The following is a 14436-nucleotide window of genomic DNA, read 5'->3' as shown; positions in this document are numbered from 1 at the left end:
TGGCAACAAATCAAGTGTTTTACCCTGTTGTTACTTGGCGGAGCTTTCCATTCCATCTTCCTCGCAGTCCCACAGGGAAATCATTTTCCCATTCTTCTCGGAGGAAAATGAGGCTTAGAAGCTTTGAAATGTAAAAAAGTAGCATAAAGGCATGGACTCTAAGTTGGGTAGCTCTGATTTTGAATGTTACCTCTACCTCTGAAGATACTGGAGACCTTTGCCAAGGTAGTTAACAGTGAGTCTGAGTTGCCTTTATCTAAAATTGAAAGTTGTTTCTGCCACAAAAGGTGCTTGTGAGAATTAAATGTGATGATGTATGAAAGGTCTCCTGCTTGCAAAGCTGAAAGGGAGAGAAAGATCTGTTGAGCGCTACAGGAAAGGCCTAACCGACAGGGCAAAGGAGAGGCCCAAGGTTCTGCAACTCTACAGCAAGGCCCAAGAAAGAGTAGAAAAGTAAAGGAGTAAGGTCTGCGACACGGTGTCTTCAGCCACAAAGCTATAGTTGCTTTGCTAGAATTTCAGAAAGTAGGTAGGATGGTGTCGGAAAACACCATTAAAGAGTATGCTGTTCATATTTATTGCTACATAAATTAGGGAGGCCACACCAGAAGATGTTGGAGTTGGAAAACAATATAACCCAGAAATTCCAGCTTAAATTTATTAGAGTTCAAAGGGCTACCTGTCTCATACACAAGCACCTGTACGCCCCACACAAACTTCCCCTCTGCTTGTATCCTACGTGGCCACTTGGTACAGCTGTCCTTCAAAGAGCAATTCCATTAAGCGTGCAGGTTTTGAATGAACACATACTCATGTGTTCTTTTAAATCTGCTTCCAAGCTTAGAAACGTCACAGGATTTCTCAGAAACCTGCCTTTGGGATCCTGATAAGAACCTAAGTACTTGGCCGCTTTTGGAGTGAGGGATGGGAATGGTGTACATTTCACTTTCTAGTTCTCTTGCAGGACAGTGATTCTAACTGTTCCTGAGTTCAAACGTGAGATACTCTCAAGCCCTTGCCATCCAGCAACTGGAGCCTGTGGATGATCTTCATCCTCCTAATTAGGGAATCTGGCTCTTAGATTGGCAGTTGGTGCTTCCCTTCTACACCACATCCTTCCCCTTGGCCTGGCCAGGCATGATGGCTCTCCCAGCTTCTCTAGGCTCTGCTTCCAGCCTGCGTCTGCCCATGCTGCTCTGTTTTAGGGACCTGCCTTTTAAGAGTGCTACGGAAGTAGCCAGCTGTGGTGGCGCACGCCTATGATCCCAGCATTCAGCAGGCTCGGGGAGGATGGCTGCAAGTTCAAGGCCAGCCAGCCTGGGCTACATAGTGAATTCAAGATCAGCCTGAACTGCATAGCGAGATCCTATCTCAGAAAAACACAAAACAAAACAAAATACCCTGGAAGAAATAACTGCATCTGATAACTGTTTCTCCCAAGTTTCCCGTGTGAACTGGTTACCTCCAAGAGAGCCCAACTTCTCAGACGGGTGAAGAATCTTTTATAAAGCCCTCCAAGAATATTATCTCACTTTGGCACCCTATTTTTTTTAAGAAAATATTACTTTCATTTCACACCAACCCCTTAAACTTTCCCCTAGTGTCTGTCTTCAGGAAAGGCAGGTAGTGTATACCACAGAACCTTTAGCCACCAAACCATCACGTGTCCATTGTCTCTGTAGATGGAGTATTAGAGGCCTTGAGATTCATAGGACTGGTGCTAGGAAAGGGTTTTTCTCCAACTATTTTGGTATATAGCTGACAAACAGAAGTTGTCCATATTTAAAGTATCGAATACAACTTGATATATAGGTAAAAATACACTGTGAAGTGATTAACCATGACTTCAAATAATTATGAGTGTGTGTGTGTGTGTGTGTGTGTGGTGAGAGCACCTAAAATCTCTAAGCAAATTTCAGATACACAACTCGGTATTGTTAACGACAGTCGCCATGTAGATTAGATCTCCAGAACTTAATCCATCCTGCATAACTAAAGCCTTGTATCCTTTGATTGACATCTCTGGTATCTATTCCCCTAGAAACACTTTCAGTGAGTCCTGCTACTTTAGTTTCTACATATAGTGTGCAATCATGCAATATTTATCTTCCTATTTCTGGCATATTTTATGTAGTAGATGTCCTCCAGATTTATCCATGTCACAACTGGTAGGGTTCCCTTTTTCATGGCTGAATACTATTCTGCTGTGTATATACACATTTGCTTTATCCATTCTTCTGTTGACAGACATTTAAGTTGTTTTCATATCTTCGCTGTCATAGGTGTTGCCACGGTGAACAAGGGTGTCCAGGTGTCAGTGGCATACTGACACATCATTTCCTTTAGGTGTATATCCCAGAGCGGTATTGCTAGATTATAGTTCTTTTTGTAATTGTTTGATAAATTTCCATACTTCTTTCCATGAGGACTGTGACAATTCACCGTCCCTCCCGCAGTGCACAAGGGTTCTCTTTTCTCTGCCTCTTGGACCTACTGCTTGTCTTTTTCTTTGTAGCCATCCTAATAGATATGAGATGGTAACTTGCTGTGGTTTTGATTTGCATTTCCCTGATGATCAGTGATGTGAGCACCTAGAAAAGCTGCTTTTAATGGTATCCATCTTCCCACTTGCTTTGAGCAGCTCCATTTACCTTAGCTCAAAATTATGTTGTAGACCAGATATTCCTGTCCCCATCTTCCAGTTCCTGAACCAGGACTGTCCTGGGAAGAAGCCTCCTTTGCCGATACTCTAAACCTCACTGTGCCTCAGCTTCTAGCTTTTCTTCTATGGTAAGGGGTTTATAGGGAAGGAATGTCTTCAGAAAATTTAGAAAAAACACCATGGCAGGTGGAGGAGTTTGGCCTTAGCGGAAAGTATTTATTGACTTGAAACGGGAAGAACGGAGAGATTACTTCCCCGTCATTTTTCATGTGTTGGGCTCATCGTAAGAAACACTCCCTGATCTCCCACCACCAGCACCTTCCCCGTGCCCCTGGCCTACTTCCCGTTCTCCCTAGTTATCTAGCTCACCACGGTCTGCATGGAAGCCCAGTCCATCCCCTGAGTCCTGGGCCGGGTGTGCAGCTGCCACATGTGAGTGTGGGAAACGGGTGAGACTCCAGAACCCAAGGCTATTACCCCCACTTCCCACAGCACTCCACACCCCAGTGGTTGATAAGGGCGGGATCAAGGGGAAGGCACCAAAGTGATATTAGCAGCTTCTGGCAGGCAGAAGGGCAGAGAGCTGGAGGAGAAAACTGGAAATGGGATGGGTGGGCAGAGCTGGCCAGACAGAAGTCAGCATCCAGATGAGGACGAACCCCTGCAGAGATATGGAGCTGGGGACACCCCAACAGGGCGAGATGCCAGAGCAGCACCGCTTGCTCTCCCAGGTGAGTTACTTGTCTAGCTTGTCCAGACCTTCGAGGAATTCATCCTGCACCCGCTCCTTGCACATCCTAAAGGTGAGGCGGAGCCATGGAGGACTTCGGTGCAGACCCAGCTCTGCGCGCTCACAGCATGGAAAGCATAGAAAGCACTTTCCCATCCTGGTCTGGGCGATATTTATAGAGGGACCAGTGCCCTGGGGCTGGACGCCTACTACTGACGAGGGAGGGGACAATGCTATTGGCACGAGGAGGGAGTTCCCTGTGGGGCTGCCCCGCAGGTTCCCATCCCAGCCCCACCCCCACACCGCACTCACACCTGCTTCGACCCCAGCAGATCAGATGTGGCAGGGGGGTCATGTGATGGAGAGACGGCTATAAATAGCTGGAGGTGGGCATACTGCCCCAGACGCCTTGGGGACAGGCGAGTGCAGAGGCCTAAGGAGCTGCCCTGTGGGGAGGACAGGGGCAGGCAGGCCAAGGCCGGCCGGGGCTCGGGGAGGACACATGGAGCGGTCCCGGTCCCTGCGGCATGGGGGTGAACAGAGCTGGTGGGGAAGCGCCCCCCAGTACCAGTACATGCCCTTCGAGCACTGCACCAACTATGGACTGCCCTCCGAGAACGGGGGCCTTCAGCACCGGCCCCGAAAGGACCCCCGGCATGTCTACCCCACACAGGTAACGTCCTGAGGGCAGGGGAGCAGTGGACAGGTTCAGTGTGGGGCAGGGTGTGCTGAAAGGGAGGGGCTCGCTGACAAGAGAGTAGTGTTTATTTTTTAATAGCTTTTTCAAAATGTGTTCAAAGTACAAAATCACTAGAAAGTCTGGGCTTGCTTCTAAGTGTGCACTTGGACAGCCACACATGCACATTCATAGGGCTTTTACTAACAGAATAACCTAATCCTAGGGGACCTGGCTGAGCCACATGGGCACAAAGAGCCGGTGCTTACATAACCTCCAGGAGTGACTCGTACAGGGGCCCACGCTGCTGTGTGCTGCAGCCTCCCACACCCTCAGCCACAAGCAGACACCCCAGCGTTTCTGCCCCCACAGAGCACACACACAGAGGAGACCCTCTGCAGAAGCCAGAAGCAAAGAGTTGGGACAAAGAGTGGATGGCTTATCAGTGGTCAGAGAGCTACCAGCATCAAAATGAGCAGAGCAATGTAATCGGCCCTACAGCACTTCCTACCTGGCATGGGCGAGGCCCTACGTTTGACGTCCAGCACCACAAAAAAACCAAACCTTTAAGTGGCTGGCTGAATCAAGAATGTATTCACTGTGAGACGCTTGGAAAGGTGCAGAGATGTAGTCCCAGAGAAGAGTGGCCAGCTAGTTCGGGTGTCCCAGGATACATATCCTCCAGGGGTGGAGATTGGTGGGTCGTGGACATTGAGGAGAAAAGCAATGAGGGTGGGCATGAGGAAAGGAAAGATTGTGAGAGTGCTTGGAGAACTTACAGGCCACAATTAGTACGAAAGTGTGGTTCTCACTGCAAAGGATACAGAGAGTAATGGAGGATAGAAGGGGTCCGGAGGCGCAAGAGGTCAGACTTAAAAAGGATTTCTGCTTGCCAGGAGCCCATGATTCCTATAGGTGTTGAGTGGGGGACCTGAGGGGTAAACTATGCAGGGGATAGCACCAGGGCCAAGCCCTGACCCAGCACCAAGGGGAGCTGTACAAGGCTGCATGGGGGAACTGGTTGGGGGAGGGGCTGTAAACACCAGTGCAGGCCCCATCATGAGACGGAGAGGCTTCCTGAAGACCCAGGGCTTGGGATGCTGGACAGGAAGGTGCTCCAACCCCAGCCCTGCACTCACTCTTACCTGGTGGTGGTCATTCCAAAGGACAACAAGACAACGGCTCAGGGCACTTTCTGGTGACAGCAAGGACAGCGGCCAAGTGGGAGTGAAGTGTCATAGAGGAAAGAGTGGCGAGTTAGCTTGGGGACTGAGGCAGCCCCAGTTCTCTGATCTCTACTCAAGGTATTTTCTATCTGTGGGTCCCAGTTAGGGCTTAGAGGGAAACACTGCCTCCCTCCATTGCTAACCTCATCCCAGGGGGCAAAACATACGAACAGGGAAATTAGTATGTGCCTATTTGAGATCAAGGCATAAAACTCTACTGCTTTTTATTGTGAAATTAAATCTTCTACCCAGGCTCTCAGAATCAGCAATGTGGCCTGGCCTGACCCTGGCCCCAGAGGATGGAATTAGTATAGTGGGGTGGGGCAGGCTGAAAGCCACCGGAGAGTTCTTCCACACTCCCCTATCACACAGGCTACTGTCAGAAGGGATGGGGGTTTCCAGATCCGACAGGTGCTGCTCCTCCCTTGTCACATGTTGGTGGGACCCAGTTACCAGGCTTTGGGGACAAGTGGATTGACTTGCCTTGTCATGCCCAGTTCTGCTTATGCAGACAGACCCTGGAAGATGGGCTAGGTGGGCTTTATCCAAGCTTGATAGATAACCCAATGCCTAAAGAGAGACAAAATACTCAAAGGCAAAATGTGACTAAGTCATCCACCCCTCAAAAGATGTACATATTTTTTTAGGGGTTGATTAAAAAAAGAAGTCATCCAAACTCACTCTGTCTACATCAGGATCCCAAAGCAACTTCTATGCAGAAGGTGGGTCTTAGGAAACGAATCAAACAGCAGAGTGACACACAAAACACCTAGCTGATACAGATGCCCAGGTTGGGTCTCTACTTCATAGCAAACATTGGTCTCCTTGATGATTGCTACCATGGACCAAGACGAGGACAGGTTGTGGAATGGATGGGAAGAAGCTGGAGATGGGTGGATGGAGGGAAAGAGTGGGAAATGTGTGATTGGAAAGCAGAGAGGTGAAGGCAGGGATGACCACCAAGTGCTTTGCATGCAACCCTCAGGGCCCGGGGTTCACAGCAGCTACTTCGCCATTTCTCTGGAGTCTACATGCTGCCCTCTGTCTATTCTTTATGACTCTTCATCAAGATAGACCTTGATCATTCTCCTTCTGCCCAGATTTACGGCCATAACAAAGAGCAATTTTTGAACAAGGAGCAGGATATAAAGATGTCCAAGAAGACGGGCTCCAGTTCTACCTTGGACAGCAAGGATGAGGACCACTATTCTAAATGTCAAGGTGATGGGGACTGAGGAATAAGGAATCTGCAATAGGAGGTACCGGGATTAGGACAATAACTTGGATGCCCCGTTCCATAGATACCACACACACACACAGAGAAGCCTGCCTCTGAATATTATCTTCGCCTTGTTCCCTACTGTTCCCTCCCAACCCCCAAGAAACAAGAGTTGTAGACAGGAATTCATGTATTCTTGGGAAATGGATCTTGGTGTCTTCTGAAAGGACAGGGGCATTAGCTGGCAGATGTAAGGACAAATCTGGTGACCATGTAGAGACAGCAGCCTGTGGCTTCAGCCACATTCCCAAAGTAGTGACTGGTTGGCTGCTTCCCTCTTTCTGTTTCCCTTTTCTCTTTCTAGGTTGTATCCACCGCCTGGAATGCATGGTGAGAAGGAAGTTAGGGGAAGACTGGATCTTTCTGGTGCTCCTGGGCCTGTTGATGGCTCTGGTCAGCTGGTGCATGGACTATGTCAGTGCCAAAAGCCTTCAGGGTACGTTCTCCTTGGACCACTGCTCTCAGCTTTTCCCACACAATGGAGACTTCCAGGGGTTTCCACCTAGAACTGGGTAAGGAGTGCCGCACAGGTGCTGGAGTCAGGTACGACTCCAGCCCCAGGAACAACCCAAACCCACTGCTCATGCCTCTTCCGCCTGCTATCACCACGCAGTGCGTGCCGCTCTAATAGGGTGACACACTTGTTCCAGTTGCCCTGGGAGCTCACCATTTTCAACATGGAAGCTCCAGTTCTGGCCAAGCTGGGTGGGTTGGTCACGCCATGGCCTCTAACCAGGAGCTACAGCCTTGTGTGCAAGCATGATTACACAGAGTCACCAGCTACCTCTACCACAGGGAACTTGAACAGGCACACCACCTGCTTCGTGTAAAGTAACAGTGGCTCCCCCGGGGAGGAGCTAGCAAGACACCCGTGGCCTGTGGGCACAGCTCTCCTGCTGGTGGGCACTGTGCACTTGAGGTTTGCGGTGACAGTGCGGTCACTGCCTGCCCCTCCTGCGTCCTCTGACTGACCCCGCTGTGTGTCCCCACAGCCTACAAGTGGACCTACGCACAGACGCATCCCAACCTCCCTCTGCAGTACCTGGTCTGGGTCACCTTCCCGCTGGTCCTCATCCTCTTCAGCGCCCTCTTCTGCCACCTCATCTCTCCCCAGGCTGTTGGTGAGAAGTTCCTTCGCCGCTCCACACAGTCTGCCTCCCGCAGATGAGTCCACTCTGACGTTCCCCCGTCCTCCAGCCCTTGGGAGCCTCGTCCTTGTCCTCCCCATCACAGCCACTTGGCCCTCCCCGGCCCCCATTTCTACTTTCCCCTCTCTGTTACCTCCAGGTGGAGCCTGCATACAGTCCTCTCTTAACCCTCCTAGGCTCTGGCATCCCTGAAATGAAGACGATCCTTCGAGGGGTTGTCCTGAAGGAGTATCTCACGCTCAAGGCCTTTGTGGCGAAGGTGGTGGCCCTGACTGCAGGGCTGGGCAGTGGCATCCCTGTGGGGAAAGAGGTGGGTCTGCAGTGACAGAGACATAGAGATAGAGAGCCAGGGGCTGGGGATTTAGCTCAGCGGCACAGCACAAGGTCGTAAGTTTGATTCCTGGTACCAGAAGAAAAACAAAACAAAAAAAAGAAATAGAGAGCCAAAGTCAGAGGATGCACTGGGAGCAGAAATCGACCGAGGAGGAAGGGACAAAAGCCAGGTTCAAAGGGCAACGGGGAGTGGAAAGCCTTGGGAGGTCGTGTCCTGGGGATGCATGACAAGCATGTCAGAACAGTCTTTCAACCTGGGCACTGTTGACGTGTGTGTGTGTGTGTGTGTGTGTGTGTGTGTGTGTTGGGTGGGGTGCTGTCCTGCGCACTGTGGGATGTTAGCAGGATGCTTGGGCTCTAACCCGAGATCCCAGTAGTAATTCCCAGTCGTGAGCACTAGAAGTCTCCAGACATTGCCATGTATCCCCCAGGGGCCCAAATTCTCCCCTGTTTGAACCACTGCCTTAGTGATAATCCGCCCCATTTACGAAAGCAGAGACCTGGAAACAGCTGTGCTTCGCTCAGGTGCCAGCCTCAGGGCCCTCCGTTCCACCCCCACATGTATGCACCACCCACCCGCTCCACACAGCAGGCAGCCTCTGCTTCGAAAGTGGAATGGGTCGCGTCTCACCTCTGGCCAAGAATGGCCTAACAGCTTCCCATACCGCTTAAAATAAAACCTGAAGTAGCTGGGCATGGCGGTGCACACCTGTAATCCCAGCACTCGGGAGACTGAGGCAGGAGGATTGTTGTGAGTTGGAGACCAGCCTGGGCTACAAAGTGAGCTCAAGGCCAGCCTGAACTGCATAACGAGACCCTGTCTCAAAAAGACAAAAGAAATAATATAAAATAAAAATAAAATCTGAACTCACAATGGCCTGCGCTGAACACCACCTCTCCTGTCTCATCCTCCAGCCTCCCACACTGCCGCCTTCCCCGTGCTTGGGCCGCAAGGCTTTCTTCACACCTCTCAGCCACTTGTCCCCCAGGACCCCTGTGCAGAGCGTTTTCCCCTGGCCCTCTTCTGCCTCACCCTCTCACTGCACTCAGGCACTGCTTGGTTCCAAGCACAGGGGGCTCCCCAGACCACCTCATCTGCCCACGCATCCCCATCCTTCCCACATCCGCCTGTCTCCTCTCCTCACGCGTCCTCAGTTGCTTCCTAGCCCTTGGCATTATCTGAAAAGATAACGTACCAGTTAATCTTCGTCCTGCCTCTCTGAGGTGAAGAGGAGAACTCCTGCCCGGTTTCTGTATTTTCAGCAGCTTGTCCAGGGCCTGGAGTTGCAAATATCAGTCTAATGAAGCTCGGAAGCCTCCCCTCCACACTTCTTGCCTTAAGCCCTGGTTCTCCTCCTCTCTTCCAGGGCCCTTTCGTCCACATCGCCAGCATCTGCGCTGCTATCCTCAGCAAGTTCATGGCCATGTTCTGTGGGGTCTACGAGGTAAGGTTGAGATCAGGCAAAGCAGCAGGGGCCGGCTGGTGGAGGAACGCTGAAAGCCGCGCGTGCGCGCAGGGAGCCAAGCCGGGAGGGCTGCCTGCTCCAGCTGGCCATGGTGCTGCAGGGCATTGCACTAACCGCGGGCCCATTCCCCACCTCCGTTCAGCCCGCGCCTGTCGCCTTCCCCATCTGTGTCCTCCACGGCGGCCTGGGTCCGGCCTGCGTTCGTGTTCCCCTGCCAGTCCACACGCCCCTTCTGTGTCGCTTCCTCTCCCCTTCCTCCTGTGCGGCCCTCGTCCCGTTTCCGTTCCCCACCACGTCTGCCTGCCTGCCCCTCCCTGCCACCCCCTCGTCTGTCTGGCGTGCTTCTCTGTTGCAGACCCTGCCTGGGCAGCTTGACCTCCTGGTGCCGGCCTGCGCAGTGGGCGTGGGATGCTGCTTTGCAGCCCCTATTGGAGGCAAGTTTCACTTCCTCCCTACTCGGGTTGCCTGAGCCACACGTGGAGGAGGGTGGGGGCTGCCATAGCTTTGGGGTGGAGGAAGCCATATTCACTGGGTGGGCATCCAGGAAGTGACCGTGGATCACAGCCCCCTGGTCCCCACGCACTGGTATTTTTCCACCAAAGGGCTACGTGTCCTTGTGAGACCAGCTGCTCTTTCCTGCTGCCTTACTGATGCTCTTCTGTCTGGAGTCTTCCCCTCTCTCTCCCGCTACTGCCACTTCTCACCACGAATACCCGCGTCTGCAGCCCATCCTACCTGCCGGACCTCTATTTGCCGGCCTCTTACCTCATTTTCTATGGTTGGCCTCGAGCTAGAAGGTCACTTCCTGTCTGCCAAACTCACTGAGCTTCTCCTGGTCTGGGAGTCACAGGGGCAAAGGGATCACAATGATTCCCTGAGACATCCGCCTCTAACTTCGCCTTACTCCCCACCCCTGCTTGTTCTTCCTGTCTGCCCCGCCCTTCTCTCCTGTCTGTCTGTCTGTCTGTCTCTCCCTAGTAGCAGCCGTACTATTACACTGACATGCTGACGGTGGGCTGCGCCGTGGGGGTTGGCTGCTGCTTTGGAACGCCACTCGGAGGCAAGTGCCCCTCCCACCTCGGCCCACTGGCCAGGTTTTGCCCACCAAATGGCTTTGTTTGCCCTCACTACGTGCTAGACTTAGCCATTTTCCTTTCACAACAAGAGCGGCTCCCTCCTAGTGAGCCTTTATTCTGTGCCTGGGAATGCTCTAAGCGCCTGACCTTGATTCCTGGCAAAAGGTACATGAATGGGATGTTATGGAGGAGAGAATTGATTGCCGAGAAGGCAAGGGACTTGAGCAAGTCCTTTTTTTTTTTTTTTTGGTCTTTTTTGAGACAGGTTTTTGCTTTGTAGTTCAGGCTTGCCCCGAACTCACTTTGTAGCCCAGGCTGGCCTCAAACTTGTGGTGATCCTCCTGCCTCAGCCTCCCAAGTGCTGGGATTACAGATGTTTTGCCACCACACCCGGCAAGCAAGGTCATGCTGTTGCAAAGCCAGGAATTAGAACCAAAGCAATCTTCATGGTTCCTCTACTTATATTAAAACCTATTTGTATTATTGGTTCCTTTGGCCCCCAGGTGGTATGTTTTATATCTGGAAACTTTATGTATTTCTTTCTGTGAGAAAAAATTTAGCATTTTGTTGTTTTGTTATTACTGCAATTTTTATTGGTCCATGTTTGCAGTGTATAATGATTACATTCATCGTGGATTGTTGGTCCCTGCTCGTGACACATCTTAATTCTGTGTTCATTCCCTCCTCAACCCCATTTTCCCTCCATCTCTGGATCATCATCTTCCTTTTTGCAAAAGATTTATCTCCCTGATAGAATATGGGCGTTTCAGTGGGCCTTCTTTAGATCACTGGTGAGCTTTCAAAGGGGAGTCTTTAATGAGAATTTTAAAGAAAGATTGTGTCCTGATAACACCGTACAGATGAGTTAGCTCTGTCTATCCACGTAAGACAAATGGTGGTCTTCTGGATTATTTTTCTTATCATGGGTTAGATATGGACTTGGTTGGAGAAGGCAGTTCTAGTTATTTACCAAAATCAATTGTACTTAGGATGACAGAGCAGGGATTATCTGGATCATTCACTGGATTCACTGGTGATTAAAAAAAAAAGTTACCAAGTTGATAATTGAAGGAACAAAACTGCAGGAAAATCATATGCTTTTTTTTTTATCATATGCTTTTTAAAGGGCTGACTACCTACAGGGCTAGGGATATAGCTCAGTGGCACTGCACCTGCCTGGCAAGCACAAGGTCCTGAGTTCGATTCCCAGTGCAAAAGAAATGACCACCTGCTAGAGTTAGGACAATGTAATCAATCTTTTTATAGAGGCATCTTCCAGGGAGCTAAAATGCCTTGGCTCTGGAATAACATATGGATAAGAGTTCACAGGTAGTGAACATGCATGCTGCCACCCTGTGCTAACACCGGGCCTGGGCAGCTTGAGAGCCAGGGCACACACAAGCTACCAGCATCTGGATGGCACGTCTGATATCAGCCGCAATCATTAAAGTCATTAGTCCCTGTCAGGGACGAATGTTTGAATTCCTACATAGGTTAAAGTTCACAGTTGCATTTATACCCACACTAGCCTTTATTTACTCTTTAGCCTTCCAAATCCAGAAAGTCTAAAGAATATTTTTAGATGGGAAGAATTTTGTTGTTGTTTTGTGTTGGATTGTGTCATACCAGCCAGATTCTTTTAAAGTGAAGACAATCTGCATTCTCTTCCTAAAACTGCAATTTCTGAGATGCATGAGGAAGGTTCTTCTTGCTCCCATGGAAGGTATGGGCAAGGTAGAGCGCTGAAGAAAGTTACAGGAAGAACGCTGCTCTTACACAAGAAACTGCTAAGCACTTGAAAGTTAAGGTGCTGTCTCAGGCAATGTGTATTGAGGCAAATGATAAATGTACCTGTGGGTGGAATTATCTGATTTATTTTACAATGAATATAGAAAAATTCTGAAAGAAAAAATTAGCATTAAGATTATTTATTCAGCCGGGCGTGGTGGCACGTGCCTGGAATCCCAGCACTCAGGAGGCTGAGGCAGGAGGATCCTTGTGAGTCTGAGGCCAGCCTGCACCACAAAGTGAGCTCAAGGCCAGCCTGAGCTACAGAGTGAGACCCTGTCTCAAAAAGACAAAAAAAGAAGATAATTTATTCAGTGTAAGCAACTTTTAATTCCTTGCATAGATGGAAGAAATATATTTCAGCATTCTGCTGACATGACAAAGCTCTATTTGCTGCTATTATGGGCTAAGAGCTCTACTCAGTCCTGTGTTCCCAGGGTGGTCACAGTCAGATGGGGAGACAGACAAATAAATGGATCATCACAGCCCAGATGAGTAGCCCGATGGGAGCCTCGGCAGAGTGCAGTGGGAACCTTCTACCAGTGCATGGGCTCCCCTAGGCAGCCCATGAGGCTCTACAAAAGAGGTAGTGTTTGACACGAGGCTGAGTTAATAGGAACTTGCGCAGAACACCGTGAGGCAGGGCATTTGGAAGAGAAGGAAGAACATCCAAAGACCTGGGGATTATCATCACAGTAGGTATTGCAGGAAGAAATGGGAAGGGTATAGGAGATGCATCTGGACAGGTAAATGGGGCTGAATCAGGAATGCAGGTCTCGCTCTTTAGGATAGGATTTGCCCAAGTGCGTTTTTCACAATAGGGTGTTACAGGTGTAATGTGTAAAAACGGTTCCAACAGCAAATGGATTGGAAAATGCTTGGTTAAACAAATCGTTTTTTAACAACTGGAAAAGTTATAAAAATGTCTGATCTGCTGACATAATAACGAGTGCCCAAAATGTGGCTGTAAACAGCATTTCCCACAGCACCACTCCCGCAGGGACGGTCTCATGGGGCGTGCAGTACCTCATGGACCTGAGTCTGGGAAATGCTGCCGTGAGGAAGTGAAACCACCAAAAGGTTTTGAACAAGGAAGTGATATGGCCAGCTCCACCTGTCCACCCAATCCCTTTGGCACATGTGTGCAGGACAGACTGGCCTACGGATTAACAGGATTAATCTAAGATTAACAAGAAGAATATTGTCATAGTCTTGATTCTGGATGACAAGAGGCTGAGCCAGGCAGAGGCAGGAGAGATCAAGAACAGGCCGATAAACACGAGCGGTATAAACTCAAATCCTTGTGACCTACTAGTTGGTTTTATGCAAAGACAGGAGGGATGAGAGAAAGAGGGATCTAGGCTAACGCCCAGGCTTCCAGCAAAGGCAACTGGGTGGACAGTGGCGTTGGTAACCAGGGTGGGGAACAGGGGAAGTGAAACCGTGGTGGGGGAGAGTTGATCAGTTTTACTTACTTTGAGTACTTTGAGCTTGAAGTTCTTGTGGCAGATCCAAGGGTTACCAAGGAGGTCGTTGAATCTGACACCCAGGAACGGGGCTAAAGACATAGGATTGCTGATTGGTAGCATGTGGGCATAGCTGACACCATGAACATGAGGGAAACTGAGAAAATGTGAGCAGTAAGGATGGAAGGCCAAGGACGGGGCCCTGGGTTGGACAGAGAGACACAGGGAACAGCCAGGATGCAGAGAAGGAAGCCGGAACAGGAGAAGAGCAGTGTTCCAGACCTAAGAGACCAGAGTTCCCAGAAGCTGTTTGTGTTTTTAAAGCTTTGTTTCCTTTTAAAAGCACATTTTCTGTTTGGCTGAGGCTAATATTAAAATTAGCTTTCATTCCTGAGCATACAGTGACAGACTGCGAGGGAAAGTGTCCCAGATCCACTTCACAGGAAAGAAAACCTAGCCCAGGATTTCAAAAAAATTGCTGTAAAATATTCATAAGGTGGATAGTTTAACCCAGGAAATCAAAGCTGACTTTACTTTTGTTACGGGCAAGAAAGAAGAAAAGCTTGCTCCACACAATGGGTCCAGT

The 14436-nt window shown here is 49.9% G+C and overlaps 1 protein-coding gene and 1 long non-coding RNA gene across 2 annotated transcripts in view; one reads left to right on the top strand and one right to left on the bottom strand.

Moving 5' to 3' along the window:
• Positions 1–2837: 2837 nt before the first annotated feature.
• The window catches only part of Clcn1 (chloride channel, voltage-sensitive 1), a 31432-nt gene continuing 19833 nt past the window's right edge, over positions 2838–14436 (top strand). Inside the window, exons 1-7 of the mRNA XM_005405361.2 lie at positions 2838–4065; positions 6395–6515; positions 6878–7009; positions 7566–7694; positions 7898–8031; positions 9422–9499; positions 10502–10580. Of these exons, the coding sequence (XP_005405418.1) occupies positions 3895–4065; positions 6395–6515; positions 6878–7009; positions 7566–7694; positions 7898–8031; positions 9422–9499; positions 10502–10580 (844 nt within the window). The 5' untranslated portion in view covers positions 2838–3894. The remainder of the gene's footprint in view (positions 4066–6394; positions 6516–6877; positions 7010–7565; positions 7695–7897; positions 8032–9421; positions 9500–10501; positions 10581–14436) is intronic.
• On the bottom strand, positions 6997–7933 carry LOC106146747. Its single transcript, XR_001231315.1, has 3 exons — positions 7855–7933; positions 7616–7688; positions 6997–7081 (listed from the first exon to the last, which is right to left on the bottom strand). It is a non-coding gene; the product is annotated as an uncharacterized LOC106146747 (long non-coding RNA).

This window comes from Chinchilla lanigera, unplaced genomic scaffold (genome assembly GCF_000276665.1).
Source record: "Chinchilla lanigera isolate Chin_1 unplaced genomic scaffold, ChiLan1.0 scaffold00093, whole genome shotgun sequence".
NCBI classification, from domain to species: Eukaryota; Metazoa; Chordata; class Mammalia; order Rodentia; family Chinchillidae; genus Chinchilla; species Chinchilla lanigera.
This window is presented reverse-complemented; position numbering and strand designations above follow the sequence as displayed.